General features: G+C 39.4%; 1 protein-coding gene across 1 annotated transcript in view; it reads right to left on the bottom strand.

Annotated features, from left to right (window-relative positions):
* The window catches only part of MDN1 (midasin AAA ATPase 1), a 148,866-nt gene that overhangs the window by 80,763 nt on the left and 47,104 nt on the right, over positions 1–20,999 (bottom strand). Inside the window, exons 28-38 of the mRNA XM_014544467.1 lie at positions 19,322–19,456; positions 19,101–19,239; positions 17,435–17,573; positions 17,000–17,130; positions 12,194–12,338; positions 9,492–9,621; positions 6,436–6,654; positions 5,371–5,568; positions 4,241–4,449; positions 3,060–3,182; positions 1,104–1,301 (exon numbers count right to left, since the gene is read on the bottom strand). Of these exons, the coding sequence (XP_014399953.1) occupies positions 1,104–1,301; positions 3,060–3,182; positions 4,241–4,449; positions 5,371–5,568; positions 6,436–6,654; positions 9,492–9,621; positions 12,194–12,338; positions 17,000–17,130; positions 17,435–17,573; positions 19,101–19,239; positions 19,322–19,456 (1,766 nt within the window). The remainder of the gene's footprint in view (positions 1–1,103; positions 1,302–3,059; positions 3,183–4,240; positions 4,450–5,370; positions 5,569–6,435; positions 6,655–9,491; positions 9,622–12,193; positions 12,339–16,999; positions 17,131–17,434; positions 17,574–19,100; positions 19,240–19,321; positions 19,457–20,999) is intronic.

Consider the following 20,999-nt stretch of genomic DNA (forward strand, 5'->3'; position numbering starts at 1 on the left):
AGGGCTGCCGGGCTGCCAGAGGGATGTCTGACTGCCAACTTAGGCCCAATCCCCCAGGGAACGGGCCTAAGCCAGCAGGTGGACATCCCCGAGGGGTCCCAGATTGCAAGAGGGCACAGGCCAGGCTGAGGGACCCCCCCCACACTCCGAGTGCACAAATTTTTGTGCACCGGGCCTCTCGTTGAAATATAAAGCAACTGGGGGTTTTTTCTGTTAGCTCCACTCAACTAAAGGAAAAAAGATATATGCAATTCATTTTTTAGTATATTTTTTGAAATATAAAGCAACTGGGGTTTTTTTCTGTTAGCTCCACTCAACTAAAGAAAAAAAGATATATGCAATTCATTTTTTAGTATATTTTTTAAAATTTCCTACCAAAATTCTGAATTTATATGAACATATAAATCTGTTCAGCTTTTCAATATCTGAAATTTTTCATAATAAACTATTCTCAGAAGATACTTAGGAAATTCTTAATTATCAAGGGACAGGGACATTAAATAAAGCTAACATCTACAGCCATTTCCAAACCTCTAGATTAGCCAAACTTTAAAAAACAGATGTTAAAATAATTGAGCATATGCTGGCCCTCTCTTGCTCTCTACTATCTCTGCAAATGTGAATAAAGGCAGTAAGAAAATATACCAAATATGAATTATAGTTGACTTTGGTATGGAGAATACTGGATTTTTAATTCTTCATGGTAGTTTTCTGTTCTGACTTTTCTTTAATTAAAATGCATTGTTTTCATTATAAAATTCTTGTAATGTTTTCATAGATCATGTAGACACTTGAAAAGGTTTACGCTGGCCTTAATCCTGAGAACAGTAATAGAATCCTACAGAAAGTGGTGACCTTACTCTCCTCCAACTGAAAATAAACCAGGTCCTCTCGGACATAAACAAGGGATTCACACCAGAAGAAAAATGATAATGGAAAGCAGTTGCATTGATATTCATCATATAGACATGGACTTGAAAAACAAATCTTTAAACTAATTCTCCCTCATTCTCATAGAGGACATCCTAACAACTATATTTCAGCAAGCAGTCTTACCACTCCCAACACTCCACATGTGGTCTCTGTATAACAGGATATCTCACCTGAGTGAATCTGTTAAGGAAAGACCTGGGCAAGCCTTTCCTCCCGCCTCCTTGTCTAAAGGGATTTTGACAACCAAAAATCTTTGTCTTTTCATGCTGTACTTGAAAGCTCATTCCTAACTCAGGAATATAGATTTCTCCTCGGTGGTCAAAACAAGCATTGAGTCCTTCCAATACAGACTGAGAAGCCAGGTTGAGCTATTTGGAGAAGAAAATACACACATGTGTTATATATGCAGTGTAAATATAACGAAAAGCAGAGGGATAATATGCACAAAAGATAGTGTTATTTTCAGTAAGAGGAAGCTCAAAAAGTATTGGAAACATCCTATTTCTTAAACTGAGTGATGGATTAATGTGTATTCATCCTACTAGTCTTTCATATACATGTTGGATTTTATGTATATAAATTATCAATATTTAAGTAAACTAAATAAGTATTAAGGCTGAATTTTTCAAAAAGCAGTTAAAGTCTTCTCTAAATTTAAACTGTATCTATTATGTGCACCCATACTGACCTACTTCATAAATCATAGCTTACAAGAAAAACTTGCCAATACATAGATATATCTTTTTTGTACTCTGGGATTTTAAAAGATGAGGCAAGATAGCTCTCTACATACTTAGGTAAGTAAATATCTTTCTCAGCTCAAATACTGAATAATCTCCAAATGGGCCTAAAAATCATGATATAAACTACATAAAATGGATCTACATCGCTAACTTTCACTAACAGTTTTGTGAACAAGAATGAATACAAGGATTTTGTGCCACAAATGAACAGAGCTGAATGGAGGTCTTCAGATGCTGAGTTCAGAGCTCAGGGATGGAAAGTATGAGTGGTTTTAGGTAACATGGAAAATTTCAATTGGGAAAATGTGAATCAATAAAATTCAAATGGGCAAACACAAACTACATTACAATTTCAAATGTCATATTTACACGCGCACAAACTCCTCTGTATATTTCCAACTTGTGAGGTTCTAAAAGATGTGAAGTATGATTGCAAGTCCAGTCCCTTGTGGTCCCTAGATGCATTTCCATCCAATTGGAATATGGTCAGAAGTCTTAAGCTTTAAAACTAGGCATTCTTTTTTCCTGGATAATGAATATTCTATCACATATCCTTTTCCAAAAAATCTTTGGGGAGGGTGGGGGGGAGGCGGAAACAACTCTCTCCTTAGTATCTCTAGTAAGCAGGAAGCAGCTCTGCAGAAAAGGAATGCTCAGCACACCCTCTGACCAAAGGGGTCTGAACTCAGGGAACCAGCTGGGCCTATGTCAGGTTTCATCTGTAGCACTTTCATCACTCTAATAATTTAAGCTCCACTACTACTTCTTAGCCTTTTCCTAAATTAGCATGAACACGGCACATCCCAAACTGATTTGACTCCTTTAGTCACAACCTTAGATTTTTTATTTTTGTGTATCACTTTTCCTTTCTCAAGTTGCCTGCCAGTCACTGAGATTCAGCAGTTAGCACAGGTCTCATAACATGCTCTGTTCTTCTGGTCATTAATTTATCCAATATACACATATAACACGGATTATCTTCTCACTATTTTTGTACGTGTGTTCTTAAGATAACTTTCCACAGGCTCTGTTGCACTGATGAAACATGAGGTGCTTGACACAGTAAAATACCCATAAAATACAAACAGCAAGCCTGTCAGAGACTACAAGAAAACACGAGTGAAGAGGCAGTTATTCTCTGGAGATTACCTTACAAAAGCAGGATAGCTTGTAGGTTATAAATAGAGAGGGGCTGCTATTTGTGCTGACAAGTGACTATTTTTATTCTTTAAAAGAAACCATGGAGGATTCTTCTCATTAGAGAATTTGTCTTTAATAGGCAACAGCATGATCATCCACTGAGAAATGCCCTAGAGCTATGAAAAGTCTCACTGCTCTTCACACTTGGCATCCCATCCTCGGCATGGTGGACAATCTCCTCACCTCATCCAACACAACCCAGTGGCCGGCCTTCAGAGCTGCCAGCAGGGGGCCATCACGCCAGGCAAACTCTCCTCCCTTGCCACCTTCAACAGGTAGATCTGCTCCAAACAGGTCTGTGATGTCCTTTGGGAAGGGAAGAAGTGAGAAAAAGCCAAAATTACATAAAAATTAGATCCCAAGAACTAAAATCTAAAATGATAAATACTTGTGCTTTGTGCCACTTTTCCTTCTTACTCCCAAGACAGAACTAATTACTCCCAGCATTCTTTACCAGGATCCCAGACATGCCCCAAGAACCTTCTCATCACAGTGCGCCAAGTATCCATCAATTGGAGCTGGAGCTCCACATCAGTAGTTCTCAACTATGGCTATACTTGGAAACTAATTGGCAAGCTTTAAAAAACACACCAAAAAAAAAATAAAATAAAAACTAACAATAATACCCAGGCCCTGCTCTCAGACCCCATTCCAAGAGATTCTCATTTAATTTGTCATCTCTTTTACACATTTTCATAAGGTTGTTTAAAGATCATTTTATTTCTACTAACTTTTACTTTAGAAAGGACAAAAATAAAAAGAGGTTATCTATATATATAAAAGCCAAAGTGACTAGCCAACCAGCCAGCAGCTATGATGCGCAATGACCACCAGGGGGCAGATGCTCAACGCACAGGCATGGAAACATAGAACAGACTGATGAATCTCAGAGGGAAGAGGGGAGGGGGAAAGGCGGGAAGAGATTAACCAAAGATCTTATGTGCATACTAGAGGCCGGATGCACGGATTCGTGCGCCAGTGGGGTCCCTCAGCCTGGCCTGCAGGGATCGGGCCGAAACCGGCTCTCCAACGTCCCTCGAGGGGTCCTGGATTGTAAGAGGGCGCAGGCCAGGCCAAGGGACCCCACCAGTGCACGTGCACTGGGCCTCTAGTATTACAATAAATACTGAAGTGGGTAATTCTCAAAAGAGTTAGAATAAAGCAGAGTGAATATTATTACATATGTCAGCTATTAATGAATTCAAAATAATTATTTTGGAAGGTCACGTGTTGTGGTCTTTCATAGCCATGAAGTATTTGGGATACTGAAAATGTCATCACTCTTCCTGATTAGGAGATTATAAGCAGATACAAACATTACTCCCTATACTTGTCCTCATGAGCTGTAGGACTACTGAGCTTACCGTCTGCTCTGACAAGTTGATTCGAACAAGAGTGTTGCCCGAAGCCTTTGCTAATGCTCCCACCAAACTCGTCTTGCCCACACCAGGGGAGCCCTCCAGGAGAATGGGTTTGTTCAGTTTTGTAGCTCTTAAGAGCCTCTGGGCATTCATAGCTGTGGTGCCAGCACTGAGTGCATAGTCCGCAATGTTATTCCTGTGAAGGATAGGTCCTTAAGAGGAGGAAAAAAAAATCCACATATTTAAGCTGGACATCACCAAATCATATACACACGTCAACCCAAGATTATGAGAATCCACCAAGTGGACTATCAGTAAGTGAGATGCCATCTGTGGTGAAAATGCTTAGCCCTATTTCAACATTTCCCCACTTTGGGGCCCATAAAATGCTTTAGCGGAATAGCCAGAAGCATACGTTCCTTAATTGTGTCTACTGCACAAATCTCTCCATCTCTTCTACCTATACATATAACTACCACATAGGAAAGCTGGACCTATCACAACCTATACCTGGAAATACTGCAGGTACTTGTACAATTTACCTTTATAAGTAGGTAGTTTTCTAAAAGTCAAGTGTAAACTAGACATATAGGATAGGTGGTGCCATATTAAACAATTTCATCCAAGGTTTTTAGGCCACCAAGACAATTCAGGATGCATCACCTGCATTTTCCATTTAATCAATCATTTGTTCATCCATTCACTCAATCAACACATTTTCTGGATGCCTATGACTGACTGCTAGGCTGCATATCAGATGCCAGAGACAGTTAAGTGATACAAACCTGCCCTCAAGGATTTGCAAAACTATTTTTTTTAAGTGTTTCTATAGTTGGAATATATGGACTCAATTGTTACTATAGGAAAGCTCTTCTTTTGAGCACCAAATAATCAACAAATGCATTTTTACAAGACAATTTATTCATAGATTAAAACTATATTTTTCCCTACTTTACATGCCAACTCACATGTTAACTACTCACAATTAAGGGTATGCCAAGTCAGATTCTAATTCAGATAACTAGTTCAAAAATCATGATTAGTATGATACAATAAAACAAAAAGTCATAGTAAAAGTCAAGTACCTATGATATATAAGAAGAGAATCTTCATTTATTTACAATCATCCTTACCTCTTGGTATAAAAAATGGATGAATTCCCCAACGATTATCTATCCCAGTGAATTCCTTGGCCTTGAGCCTGTCATAAATCTTTAATTCATTTTTCTGACATTCTGTAAGTCGGACTATCTTGGAAAGTTTCTTGATTAGGAATTTCAGACATTCTTTGCGAGCCAAGAGGGCTGTACCAAACCCAGAGGAAGTGACTCCTAAAAGACAGAAGATCAGTCCATCAAACAACAGCACAACACCAAGCTTCACAACCATTCAGCAGGAGCTCTAGGGCAGTTTCCTGGGGAAACAAAGCCCCTCGCTGAATTACAGCAGAAATACAACTAACCTCTCCCCACAATTTACAGATCAATTCAGCAGCAACTTATTCAGTAAAGCGCTCCAGGCACTCCATGATAGATCAGCATGGAGATAAGAGTACTGGTCATTTTGATTTATATCTCTAATCTTCATACTCAAAATAAAACAAACTAATAAAGGATTCAGGCCCATTAGCTATAAATAACCATTCATGTTAAGAATTATCCAGCCCTGACAGGTTTGGCTCAGTGGATAGAGCATCTGCCAGCGGAATGAAGGGTCTCAGGTCCAATTCCGGTCAAGGGCATGTACCTTGGTTGCAGGCACATCCCCAGTAGGGAGTGTGCAGGAGGCAGCTGATCAATGTTTCTCTCTCATCAATGTTTCTAACTCTTTATCCCTCTCCCTTCCTCTCTGTAAAAAATCAGTAAGATATAGATATTAAAAAAAAATTATCCAGTCCTTCAGGAGCAAGGGCATTTCTAACAGTCTTCTTTCTATTCAGAATCACCACTTCATGTTTACTAAGTCCTTTGCCTATAAGTAATGAGAAGTTTTTGGCATATCTTTTATACCAACCACATCTCAAAAAGAGTAGAAAGAAAAGGAAAGCCATTTTGTGCCTTGGAGTAAGGGCACACAAAAAAGCCATTTTGTTAGAATAAGTGATTCTATAAAGTATCTGGGTAAGAGGTCTGGACTTGCTCTATTTCATCCTCCGCTTTACCCTAACCCCTTGTTCCACCAGCTAACAGACAACATACCTGAACCTATTCCATCTATGTACACCAGGCATGCAGCATGGACAAAAGTTGTCACAGTGGAGATGGTCTCTGGCCTTTTCAAAGCAGCTTCCTCCCCCATTGTGTTCATGAAGTTAACCCAGGACAGGATATCTCTGATACTGACCACACACCTTCGGCCAAATTCCTGGTGGGTCAGCCAGTCAATGAAATCCAGCATCACCTCAGCTATGTCAGCCCCTACAACACAAGGAAGCAAGTATTTACCACTTAGGAACACCCAAAACAGGGGGCTTGTAATCTGGGGCCAACAGATGGCCTAAAGTGACTCTATAATCTGTGGATTATCTGCAAATCTCTGTGAATTCACATTAATGTTTCTTCTAAGGGGGGGATTCCATAGCTCTTATTGCATTCCAGAGGGGTCATAAATATAATTCTACACATACAAAAATGTTTTACAAAAATACATGGGTATTATAGTCTAGAAAGTTACACTCTGAAAACTCAAAGAAATATTCATTTGGTTCATATTCAGACACAATTTTGAAGTTAAGACATAAAGATCTTAGAAAAATATACAAATTTTACTATATTATAAAATGATTCCCTGGAATGGGAAATCCCACATTTTTAGGGCCTAAATGTTCAGGCTTTTGGTTTTCTTAAATTCTTAAATCAATGCAACAATCAGAATTCAGTAAATTACAAAATTCATACATTTTATTTCATTATTTAGGTATTTAAATGGCTATTCTACTTATAATTTCATGCTGTAAAATATTTGAAAATAAACTACTTAAGCAGTTATATATAGATGAAAGCAAGGCCAATTAAATTTAGTAGAACACTCTATATATAACTTATGAAATAAATAGTAAACATCTACCTAAAAAGTATAAATGCCATAGAATATTTTCTAAAAAAGAAAATATGATGAGGAGGAATCCACACTGCTATAATATAAACAGACTATTCAACAACATTCTTCAAGGCTACACTGAGAATTGGTTAGAAGAAAACTAATTGGTCAGAAAAAATACTAATTAGAAAAAAACCCACAAATCTTTAAAAGGAACTTAAAAAGTCTACGAACAATGAGTACTTGGATCCACATTTCAGTGAAATAAATTTGAGGTACATCAAGGACTTAATAAAAAATGGGTAACTTTATCCATTGTTAGTGAAGAATTAAACCATGACTATTAAACAGAAAGAAGATCACCAGTGATAAAGTAGATGGGTTCATGTATTTTTTACAACAAATATTAAGAGGTAACATAATATAGAAACCTATGTGATAAATGTAATAAAGAATATTATCCAAAAATACATAATGAATACTAACATATAAGATGATTAATATTTCTTTTAAAATATGCCAGACATATTTTAAATGTTCCATGTCGCTAATAATGAAAGAAAATGGAATTTTGGAATATCCATTAAATTAACCAGGATAAAATAAGAGATTTAAAAATGAAAACTCCATGTTGGAAGGACTATGCCAAGCAGGCTAAGCTGCTGACAGCATTGGGAATACGAACATCATTCCAGAGAAGCTGGCCATAATTAATGGGATCTCTGAAGATCTTCATTTCCACTTTTAGAAATAACTCAAGGATACATGTATATATATATATATATATATATATCATGGTGACAGACATTAACTATAGTTACTGTGGTGATCATTTCACAATACATACAATTATCAAATTATTATGTTGTACCCCTGAAACTAATATGTTGTATGTCAATCGTATCCTAATAAAAATTTTTAAATATATATATATCAAATCAATCTAGGCTCAATTAAAAAAAAAAAACCCCATGCTCTTCCTCCCTGGCTGCTTGGAGACTGGCCACCATCATGAACAACACAGTAATTATCTGGATCAGGAAGTTCCTGACCAACAGACTATTTCAGTGGAAACAGCCATTGACGTCCTTCACCCTTGGAAGGCAATAGTAGCTAACACAGAAATTCAGGAAAAATTAGTCAAAATGTATGAGACCAAACCAGATGTCATCTTTGCATCTGAATTCAGAACATATTTTGATGGTGGCAAACCCATCCTGGCTTTGGCATGATTTGTGATTCCGCAAGGAAAAATGAACCCAAACATAAGACTTGCAAGACATGGCCTTGTATAAGAAGAAAACCTCAAAAAGCAGAGAAAGGAACACAAGAACAGAATGAAGAAAGTCAGAGGGAGCACAAAGGCCAGTGTTGGAGCTGGCAAAAAGGAGTAAAGGTTCTTCAGTGATGTTATCTGTGGTGATTGTGTAGATTTTTCATTAGAGGATTAATAAACTAAGAACTCTAAAAAAAAGGAACCACATAAATGTTTTGACTCTTACTGGATATCTTAAGAACTGTTAAATCTAGGTTTACGCATGTGGGAGTTTTTTTTAATACTATTCTATTTTCCTTATGTTTGAAATTTTTCATAAAATATTTTTTAATAATTATAAATTAGCTGGTGACAACTAAAGAAATGCGGTTTAAAATTCCATGAACATTTTCTAGTCCTGGCCAGTGTTCCCAGTGGTTAGAGCATCAGACCACATAACAGAGGGGCATGTACCTGGGTTGCAGGTTTGATCCCCAGTCCCAGTTGGGGCATGAGTGGGAGGCAACCAATCGATGTGTCTCTCTCATCGAAATTTTTCTCTCTCTCTCTCTCTCTCTTCCCCTTCCCTTCCACTCTCTCTAAAAATCAATCGAAAAAAATATCCTTGGGTGAGGATTAACAACAGAAATAAAATTCTATGAACATTTTCTAAAGGTGAAAATGACTAAAATTTAAATAAAATTTTCATCATCGTTACAGGTGAAACAATAAGGTAGAATTTAACAACCCTGGTGAAGGAGGCAATGGGAAGAAGGGACAATCTAATAGATGGTAATAGGTTAGTATCATTTCCTTAGGTCTATTTTGTTCCTATTTCTCTAACTCCCCTTCTCCTTATAATACACCATATATACATACTGCTAATGTTCTATACCACATCTCTCACTTTCAACACACAGCCCCTCCATCCCATTACCACCACCACCTAAAAACTCTCACCTTTATGATCTATTCTGCCCAGAGACAATCCTGGACGAAGATTACTGCTGATTATCTGTTTTAAATCTTCACGGTTTGTGCTCTGAGGGCACCATATTTCTGTAAACCGGTTTCTTAAGGCAGGAGACAGCTGTAAGGAACACAAACTGCAATGTGAATGTAATACCTTTGAGAAAAGCTAGAAAACAAATCGTTTCAAAAAATATTAGCTGTTAGTCTGGCAAGTACCAGATGCTTCTTTTATTACCTCAACTACTAGTTGCAATTTACTGAAGACTTACTTTGTCCTGGCTACTTCCATGTTATCTCATTAATCTCCACCACACTTTTCAACCCATCACTTTCTTGATAGACATGGTACAGAGCTCCAAAGTCATGTAGAGTTTAAGTGGTACAAATAGGACTCGAGCCCATCTGGACAACTCCCTATCCTGAACACCTTCCCCCAAGCAAAGACCATTCCTTTATTTTACCTGTAGTTACATAACCAATGCTTTAGAGAAAATAATGCTATCTTCCCATAGGGAGAACTGTCTGAAGTAGAAAGAGATAGCTTCTATGTGGCTCAGAGTACAATTATGAGGTATATATTTTACCTGCTGTGTAATAAACAATTGTTTAGTCCCTCCAGTCTTAGGGCCTCTACCCTGATTCCTCTTACCCTTCTTACCCTTTCCCTAGGTCAGTTAACCTGCATTCACAAAAGTTTGCAATGGCATATGCATGTAGTTCTCTGTTTATCATCACTTTCCTTTTACTTGACAATAAACTCCATCCACTGTCTAGTCTACCACAGCAGGACCAGGAGCACTCAATGAAGACCCAGAGTTGTCCGGGTAGCTCAGTTGGTTAGACCATCGTCCCGGTACGCCAAGGTTGCAGGTTCGATCTCCAATCAGGGCACATACAAGAAGCAACCAATGAATGCATAAATAAGTGGAACAACAAATCAATGTTCTCTCTCTTTACCTCCCCTCCTCCATCTAAAATCAATCAATAAAAAGTAAATAAAAATAAAGACGCAGGGAACACAAGAGTGTTCCGCATCATCAGCCTAGATAAGAAATGCCTCAGGTGTTCAGAATCCTATCTCTTTGCTAGACATGCAAAATAAAAGTTGGCAATCTTTGGCTAAGTAAAACTTAAGCTAACCGGACAGGCAAGTCACATACACAACCTTGAAATCATCTCCTCTGTGCTATTTCCACTTGCCAAAGAACCAGTTTTTTTTAAACTCTGGTGTATTTTATTTCTTCTCTTCAGAACATTTCTTGAGGCCCAATGATGTAATCTTCCTTCTTATGGTACCAAGGAAAATTAGGCCCAAAATATCATGTCTGCATTACAAGTACCCACCAAGTTACCAAGAATATGAATTGCTTTCAACTCCTGGTTCTTCTCAGCATCCCTGACCTGCCACTGCACCACCATTTTCTTAACAGACCAGGACCCCACACAAAATGCAGACTCCTCCACTGAGAAGCTTTTTGAGCCTAAAATCCCAGGACTTAAGATGTTTAGATCCTAGCTGGATCCTAACACTCTCCTCCAAAGAGAAGAAACCATCTGCAGCCTTTTCTTTGTAACATTCTGAGGTGACCCACAGAACCCTTTGCAGTGGTTCTCAACCTTCCTAATGCCGCGACCCTTTAATACAGTTCCTCATGTTGCGGTGACCCCCAACCATAAAATTATTTTCACTGTGCCCTGACCGGTTTGGCTCAGTAAATAGAGCGTCGGCCTGTGGACTGAAGGGCCCCAGGTTCGATTCCGGTCAAGGGCATATACCTTGGTTGCGGGCGCATCCCCAGTGGGAGGTGTGCAGGAGGCAGCTGATGGAAGTTTCTCTCTCATCGATGTTTCTAACTCTCTGTCCCTCTCCCTTCCTCTCTGTAAAAAATCAACAAAACGTTTAAAAAAAAATTATTTTCGTTGCTACTTCAAAACTGCAATTTTGCTACTGTTATGAATCGTAATGTAAATATCTGATATGCAGGATGTATTTTCATTGTTACAAATTGAACATAATTAAAGCATAGTGATTAATCACAAAAACAATATGTAATTATATATGTGTTTTCCGATGGTCTTAGGTGACCCCTGTGAAAGGGTCGTTCAACCCCCAAAGGGGTCTCGACCCACAGGTTGAGAACCACTGCTTTAGAGCAATGGTCGCCAACCGGTGTTCCGTGAGGTCCGAAAGGTTGGTGCCCGCTGCTTTAGAGAACAGATATACATGTTCCACCTGCAAAACCAAAAGAGGTTCTTGGCTGGCATTTCTTTTTTGGGACTTTAAAATCACTCATAAAGCACACTCGTGTTTAAGGGAGTAGACTGTAGAAGCAGAGGTGGAGATAAATTTCGGTCTCAGCTTTTCTCATCCACAAAAGTAGATTAACTTTCTCAGAGTCTTGTGAGAATTTATTACAGTAACATATGTAAAGAACTGTGAAAATAACTGGAAGAATGAAATTTCAGGCATATACGCAAAGTGAGATGTCAAATAAAAAAATGTTTATCTGTCAGAATTATTTTTCAACCTTATAATAATCCTAAAATCTTTCTTGATTTTTACCTTTTACCCAGTTTATACCCAACATAAAAATTCCAAATGTATTTTTACATTATGCATTTAAGGGTGCCAACAAGATATGGTCAAAAAGTAAAAAAAAAAAAAGTATACTTCAAGAACATAGTTATACCTCTTTTTTTCCAAAGTCGCCCCCAGGGTTCATGGTTGCTAAGATACGGAATTTTTTCCCAGCAGTCAACAGCTCTACTTCATTTTCCTTGTCCTCTAGGCTGCCTTTTTCTGCTAATACCAGAGACTTTTCTACTTCAAGGACACTAAAAGACAGAAAAAATTGAAGATAAGATAAAAAAGGCTTATTACATAATCTTCCTATTTTGTGGTCTTCAATGCTCTTGAAAAGGGAAAAAGAGCCCAGCCAGCCTGGCTCAGTGGTTGAGCATTGACCTGTGAAGCAGGAGGTCATGGTTCGATTCCCGATCAGGGCACATGCCTGGGTTGCAGGCTCGATCCCCAGTGTGGCATGTGCAGGGAGCAGCCGATCAATGATTCTCTCTCGTCACTGATGTTTCTATTTCTCTCCCTCTATCTTCCTCTATGAAGCCAATAAAAATATATTTTTTTAAAAAACTAACTTAAAAAAAGGAAAAAGAAAGTTATCTCCTCTGCTGAGCTTTCACTTTAGTTAATGGTTTCCTACAACATATTTTAAAATGCCTCATTATCTAATAGCTGTGTGATGAACAATAGTTCTGATTAAAAGAAAAAGAACTCCCTTTTCCACTTATGCTATTGCAGCATTTGTTTTAAAAATAAGAGTGTTGCATGCACATGTTCATGGCAGCATTATTCATAAAAGTAGAAACACTCTCAATGCCACCAAGTGGTGAATGGATAAAAATATGGTGCCTTCACACAATGAAACACTATTAGGAATAAAAAGACACAAACTACTAACAGGCTACAACATAGATGAAGCTCAAAATATTAATGCAAAATGAGACCATTTACATGAAATGTCCTGAAAAGACAAATCTAGAGACAACAAATAGATTAGTAGCAGTAAGTGGCATCAGAGAGAAACTTTAAATGGGCATGAGGGATCCTACTGAGATGATGGAATTGTTGTAAAACTAAATAACTGGATTGTGGTGGTTGCAAAACAGTAGATTTACTAAAACTCATTGAAGTATACATTTTAAATGAGTGCATTTTATGATATGCAAATTACTATCTATAGCCATATATATATATATGGCTAATATGCAAAGTGTCCCCTCAGGAGTTCGACCGGGAGTTCAATCACTCGCTATGACATGCGCTGACCATCAGGGGGCGGCGCAGAACATGGTGGGGGACCAGCGGTGGTGGTAGGGCACTGAGGGAGCGAGGGAAGGAGGAGGCAGGTAGGTGGGGAATCACACGGTGGCAGTACGCTGGCAGTGAGGGAAGGAGGAGGCGGAGAGGTGGGGAATCGAACAGTGGCAGCACATTGGCAGTGATGAAAGGAGGCAAGGAGGCGGGGAACCTGATTGGCCCTGATCGCTGGCCAAGCCTAGGGACCCTACCTGTGCACGAATTTCATGCACCGGGCCTCTAGTACCTCAATAAAGAGAGAAAAATAGGTATACATCAAGACTCATATTGGTCTGAGGTTTTGAGAGGCCTGACAGCCATAATATCTAGGATGCTGATTCTAGTTCTTCAAAAAAATTTAAGACACTGGCCATATAATTTGTCTTAAAAAAGAATTTTAACTTAGCCTCATTTGTTTTAGCCCAGCCATCTCCCCGATTATTAACAGTAAAACAGGAAAAGCAGGCTCCTTAGAAGAGATCCCGAGTTCTAAAGCCAAAAAAAGCAATAACTCATTATTATTTTCAAATATTTACTATGCACCTAAGAGGAACACTACTATGCACAAAAATTAGTATCTATAAAAACAAGACCAGCAAAAACATCAAACACAGGGACTGCACCTGTTGAGTCTTTCCAGGACAGAGTCATCAGCCAGTGAGATCTCGTCCAAGAGGAAAAAGCTGCCCTCCTTCATGGCCAGAACCAGAGGCCCATCGTGCCACTCAAAGAGCCGAGATGTGTCGATTTCTTCCTACAATTTGGAAAAGAAGGTGAAATTAAAGGCCAGGTGTCCACAAGACAACACACATGTAGCTAGCTGGTGTCTGCTGGAGTGAAGTGGTCATTCTGCCAGAAAGTAAAGGTCTGAGAACCAGGAACACATGCTACACAACAGGATGCTCATGAGGCCCTTGCAGACCAGTGAAAATAAGAAGATACATATCAAACCTGGAATTAAAACCCTACCAGGAATTCCACAGTTGACTAGGGCACAGAGCTAACTGCATCCTTCCAATGAATGTACAGAATGTTACATCATTTGCTATTGGACAAACCTTGTCCTTTGGCTTCTGTCTCACCGGCCGCAGCCCGCCCAGGAAGTCCGAAGTCTCCATGTGTAAGTGGCAGTTGACTGAGTATAATTTCTGATTTGCCAAGGCTGCAAACACCTGACAGATACTCGTTTTCCCACACCTGTCAGAGATACACACCAGATTAACGAGGAGCATGAATTCTAAATACACACCCACAAACACCAAGTCAGCAAAAGAGGGGGACACTGGTGAGAGCCTCACTGCAACAGCAGACACTGCTGGCCAACACAGGATGTCTGTACCCCTGGCCTGGGGCCTACTTCCCCAAAACACCAGCACCCTGCCATATTCCTTATCCAGAATGGCACAAAATAGCATGAATTCGATCCTTTTCTACTCCTACCAACCACCACCAAGGGATGGGAAAGAAAGCCAATCGTTACAGACTTTCAAGACACACTAACTCATGTGCTATTCAACTATACAAATCTATAAAACAAATGTCACTGTTTAAAATAATTGAATAGAAAAAAAATTAGCCCTGGCTGGGTAGTTCAGTTGGTTAGAGCATCATCCTGATACTCCAAGGTTTCGGGCTCAATTGCCTTGGTAAGAATCAACCAATGAATGCGTAAGTGTAACAACAAATTAATATTTCTCTCCTTTCCTCTCTCTAAATCAATCAATAAAAATTTTTAAAAGACCCATTCTTTTCCATCACAAAGGTCTAAAGGTAGAGGAAAATAAACAATATTAGATCCCTTATTGCTTCTTAAGAAAGGGAGAGCCCTAGCTGGTTTGGTTCAGTCGATAAAGCATCGCCTGCGGACTGAAAGGTCCCAGGTTCGATTTTGGTCAAGGGCACATACTTCGGTTGCAGACTCCTCCCAGACCAAGCCTTAGTCAGGGCTCCTGCAAGAGGCAACCAATTGATGTGTTTCTCTTACATTATACTTCTCTCTGTCTTTCCCTCTCGTCCACTTTCTCTAAAAATCAAAGGACAAATATCCTCAAATGATGATTCAATAAAAAATTTTAAAAAGACAACTAATTAATTAAACGCCAATGAGCCCTTTTCATAAAAAAAAAAAAGGAGGGAGGGAAAAAAACAGAAAACAAAAGAAAAAGAAAAAACAAAGATCACCCTGACCAGTTTGGCTCAGTGGATAGAGCGTCGGCCTGCGGACTGAAGGGTCCCAGGTTCGATTCCGGTCAAGGGCACGTACCTTGGTTGCGGGCACATCCCCAGTGGGGAGCGTGCAGGAGGCAGCTGATCAATGTTTCTATTAAATATCATATAAAATCTTTTATTCTAGGATTTCATTTTATTCATTTTAAATCTTACAGCAAAAGGGTTGAAAATGAGAGTTATATTTATAAGGTCAATATTAAACATCAATAATTTTCTTGACACTTGTTTCAAACACTTCCAAAACAAACAAATGCTTTGGTTAGAATTTCTTACAATTAGCATTCGATGCCATCAGTAATAGGATTACTTGGACTTAATATTATTACTCTAAAATATTTTGCCTTATTTATTTCCTTAAACATTTTTCTGTACATTTATGTTATCAATATCTAAAAGGAAGAAAGATTGGGAAAAGTGGGGGAGGAGGCCACAAGTCAGTACAGTACATACCAAAGGAATAGGGTCCCAACGGTAAAACTGCAAACATGGTTTCACTGAAGAAGCAACTTGCCCTCAGGAAGACAGTATAAAAAAAAAAAAAAAAAAAAAAGCACTGAGTACAATAGTGTTTGCCTTTAACAAAGCTTAAAGTGGATTTAAATTTTTGAAGGAACTTCTCAGATTTCCACCTAAGAGTAACTTTATCTTCTCTTATGTATTGTATATATAAAGGTCTGATATGCCAATTGTCCCGTTGGGAGTTCGACCGGGAGTTCAATCACTCGCTATGACATGCGCTGACCATCAGGGGGCGGCACAGAACATGGTGGGGGACCAGCGGTGGTGGTAGGGCACTGAGGGAGCGAGGGAAGGAGGCAGGTAGGTGGGGAATCACACGGTGGCAGTACGCTGGCAGTGAGGGAAGGAGGAGGCGGAGAGGTGGGGAATCGAACAGTGGCAGCACATTGGCAGTGATGAAAGGAGGCAAGGAGGCGGGGAACCTGATTGGCCCTGATCGCTGGCCAAGCCTAGGGACCCTACCTGTGCACGAATTTCATGCACCGGGCCTCTAGTACCTCAATAAAGAGAAAAAAATAGGTATACATCAAGACTCATATTGGTCTGAGGTTTTGAGAGGCCTGACAGCCATAATATCTAGGATGCTGATTCTAGTTCTTCAAAAAAAATTTAAGACACTGGCCATATAATTTGTCTTAAAAAAGAATTTTAACTTAGCCTCATTTGTTTTAGCCCAGCCATCTCCCCGATTATTAACAGTAAAACAGGAAAAGCAGGCTCCTTAGAAGAGATCCCGAGTTCTAAAGCCAAAAAAAGCAATAACTCATTATTATTTTCAAATATTTACTATGCACCTAAGAGGAACACTACTATGCACAAAAATTAGTATCTATAAAAACAAGACCAGCAAAAACATCAAACACAGGGACTGCACCTGTTGAGTCTTTCCAGGACAGAGTCATCAGCCAGTGAGATCTCATCCAAGAGGAAAAAGCTGCCCTCCTTCATGGCCAGAACCAGAGGCCCATCGTGCCACTCAAAGAGCCGAGATGTGTCGATTTCTTCCTACAATTTGGAAAAGAAGGTGAAATTAAAGGCCAGGTGTCCACAAGACAACACACATGTAGCTAGCTGGTGTCTGCTGGAGTGAAGTGGTCATTCTGCCAGAAAGTAAAGGTCTGAGAACCAGGAACACATGCTACACAACAGGATGCTCATGAGGCCCTTGCAGACCAGTGAAAATAAGAAGATACATATCAAACCTGGAATTAAAACCCTACCAGGAATTCCACAGTTGACTAGGGCACAGAGCTAACTGCATCCTTCCAATGAATGTACAGAATGTTACATCATTTGCTATTGGACAAACCTTGTCCTTTGGCTTCTGTCTCACCGGCCGCAGCCCGCCCAGGAAGTCCGAAGTCTCCATGTGTAAGTGGCAGTTGACTGAGTATAATTTCTGATTTGCCAAGGCTGCAAACACCTGACAGATACTCGTTTTCCCACACCTGTCAGAGATACACACCAGATTAACGAGGAGCATGAATTCTAAATACACACCCACAAACACCAAGTCAGCAAAAGAGGGGGACACTGGTGAGAGCCTCACTGCAACAGCAGACACTGCTGGCCAACACAGGATGTCTGTACCCCTGGCCTGGGGCCTACTTCCCCAAAACACCAGCACCCTGCCATATTCCTTATCCAGAATGGCACAAAATAGCATGAATTCGATCCTTTTCTACTCCTACCAACCACCACCAAGGGATGGGAAAGAAAGCCAATCGTTACAGACTTTCAAGACACACTAACTCATGTGCTATTCAACTATACAAATCTATAAAACAAATGTCACTGTTTAAAATAATTGAATAGAAAAAAAATTAGCCCTGGCTGGGTAGTTCAGTTGGTTAGAGCATCATCCTGATACTCCAAGGTTTCGGGCTCAATTGCCTTGGTAAGAATCAACCAATGAATGCGTAAGTGTAACAACAAATTAATATTTCTCTCCTTTCCTCTCTCTAAATCAATCAATAAAAATAAGACCCATTCTTTTCCATCACAAAGGTCTAAAGGTAGAGGAAAATAAACAATATTAGATCCCTTATTGCTTCTTAAGAAAGGGAGAGCCCTAGCTGGTTTGGTTCAGTCGATAAAGCATCGCCTGCGGACTGAAAGGTCCCAGGTTCGATTTTGGTCAAGGGCACATACTTCGGTTGCAGACTCCTCCCAGACCAAGCCTTAGTCAGGGCTCCTGCAAGAGGCAACCAATTGATGTGTTTCTCTTACATTATACTTCTCTCTGTCTTTCCCTCTCTTCCACTTTCTCTAAAAATCAAAGGACAAATATCCTCAAATGATGATTAAATAAAAAATTTTAAAAAGACAACAAATTAATTAAACGCCAATCAGCCCTTTTCATAAAAAAAAAAGGGGGGGGGGGAACAGATAACAAAAGAAAAAGAAAAAACAAAGATCACCCTCGCCGAAACCGGTTTGGCTCAGTGGATAGAGCGTCGGCCTGCGGACTGAAGGGTCCCAGGTTCGATTCCGGTCAAGGGCACGTACCTTGGTTGCGGGCACATCCCCAGTGGGAGATGTGCAGGAGGCAGCTGATCAATGTTTCTCATCGATGTTTCTAACTCTCTATCCCTCTCCCTTCCTCTCTGTAAAAAATCAATAAAATATATTAAAAAAAAAAAAAAAAACACCCTGACCAGTTTGGCTCAGTGGATAGAGCGTCGGCCTGCGGACTGAAGGGTCCCAGGTTCGATTCCGGTCAAGGGCACGTACCTTGGTTGCGGGCACATCCCCAGTGGGAGATGTGCAGGAGGCAGCTGATCAATGTTTCTCATCGATGTTTCTAACTCTCTATCCCTCTCCCTTCCTCTCTGTAAAAAATCAATAAAATATATTTTAAAAAACTTAAAAAAAACACAAAGATTGCTTTCCTGATGAGTCCTTCAGAGATAACTCAAGTAATCCTATGGAATTGAACTGAACCCTCATAACCAGTTATTGTCACAGAACTTTACCCAGTGTCTCCAACCAACAGCACTGGTTCACTGAATTTCAACGCTCTTCCCACCAGCACAGCCAGTCTCCGCATGCTCTCGGTCCACACGATATGGCTGAACTTGGACTCCAATGTGGATTTCTGAGTAGACAATTTACCTATCAAAAGTAGAATAAATATTTAGGTTCTAATATGAGTATAACTCAATTCATTCTCCTCTGGATATTTTAGCCTACTCACTCAGCAATTTTAGGACATTTTCTTTGGAAAAGAGGGATCGAGGACACAATTTTTTCTTGAAATGTTTTTCAAGGACTTCTTGAATCACATCAACCTCCTCCTGTTTCCTGACTCGGCCTGCCAGAAGCATATAACCTTAAAAAATAAATAAAAATGAAGAACCGTCAAGTGTCAATACCAAGGGATGCTGAGAATATAAAGCAATAGCAACTCTCACCTAACCATATGGCTGCCTTATGCTCCAGCAACATGACTTCTAAGGAGACTCAAACAAAAATGAACACTTGTGCACCAAAAGACATAGACATCAATGTTCAGGCATCTTTATTCATAATAGCTAAACAGTGGATCTAAATATACATCAACCAGAGAATGGCTAAACATATTATGGTATCTCCATATAAAAGGGTTATAACAATTTTTTTTTTAAATGAAGTCCTGATACATGTAACAACATGGCTGTATCTTACATTAGAGAGTGAAAAGAAGCCGGACTCAGAATGCATACTTCATGATACTATTAAGATGAAGCTCAAGAACAGGAAAAATCAATCAGTGGTGATCAATATCAAAACAGTGGTTACCTCCAAGGAAAGTAAGACCGACAAGAGCCATGAAGGACTCTTCTGTGGTACTAGTATTCTAAATATTGGCCTAGGTAGTGATTTACATGATATCAAGCTGTACATGATATAACAGAGTGTTTCACCCACTTTACCATAGGTTATATTTCAATTTAAAAGGTGTTTTTTGTTTGTTTTTAAATGTGTTCCTCCTTCTATCTATTCTTAATCAGGAAAGAAAAGACATTACAATTCTTATGGGCTAGTTTTATTTACTCACCTTGCTTATTAACTAACCCATTAAGGACTCATTAGCACCTTTCAAGTCAGAATATTCTGAAGTATTTTCTATTATAAAGAACATATAGATTCTTCCCATGGATTAAACCAATATGATCAATCCTGAGTCTCAAGTGACATCACTGCCTTCTCTTAGAACTCTGATATTATCTGACCAGTCAGTTCTCTGACTCTAAGGCACAGCACGCCTCTCCACAGGCACCACATTGCAGACAAATGGTCCAAAAGACATCACCAACCATCTGCCTAAAGAACTAACAGTATTGTGGCCATATCCTGACTCTTACATGTGGCCACCTGAAGGAAATAATGAGAACACCTAAGAAACCAAAACATATTAGCACAGAGGCCTGTAGAAATAACAGCACTTTCAAAAGCAGTTGGAAATTAAGGGAGAAGACTCAGTTCCTGGAGTACCTAGTAAAATCTACATATTGATCACAATTTGGGTGAGGTTTGTTTTAATAAAAAATAAAGAAAAAAGGCTGACGTTTGATAGAATGTCACAGTTTGAGAGATGAATGAAAGCATACCATCGTTGGCTAAGTGCTGTAGCCAGTCATACTCCTCCTTGGTCTGCTCAGCCAATCGGTATCTCTCAGCCCATCGAAACAGGTCTCGAAGGGTGATGAAGCCCTGCTTTCCAGCAAACACTGAAGAACTTCTGCGTTTGGACTATTAATGTATGAAAACAAATGGAAAAGAACAATGTCAAGCATATAGTAAAAAATACATAAAATTTTTTTAAAATATATTTTATCGATTTTTTACAGAGAGGAAGGTAGAGGGATAGAGAGTTAGAAACATCGATGAGA

Source organism: Myotis brandtii, unplaced genomic scaffold, assembly GCF_000412655.1.
Source record: "Myotis brandtii unplaced genomic scaffold, ASM41265v1 scaffold365, whole genome shotgun sequence".
Lineage (NCBI taxonomy): Eukaryota > Metazoa > Chordata > Mammalia > Chiroptera > Vespertilionidae > Myotis > Myotis brandtii.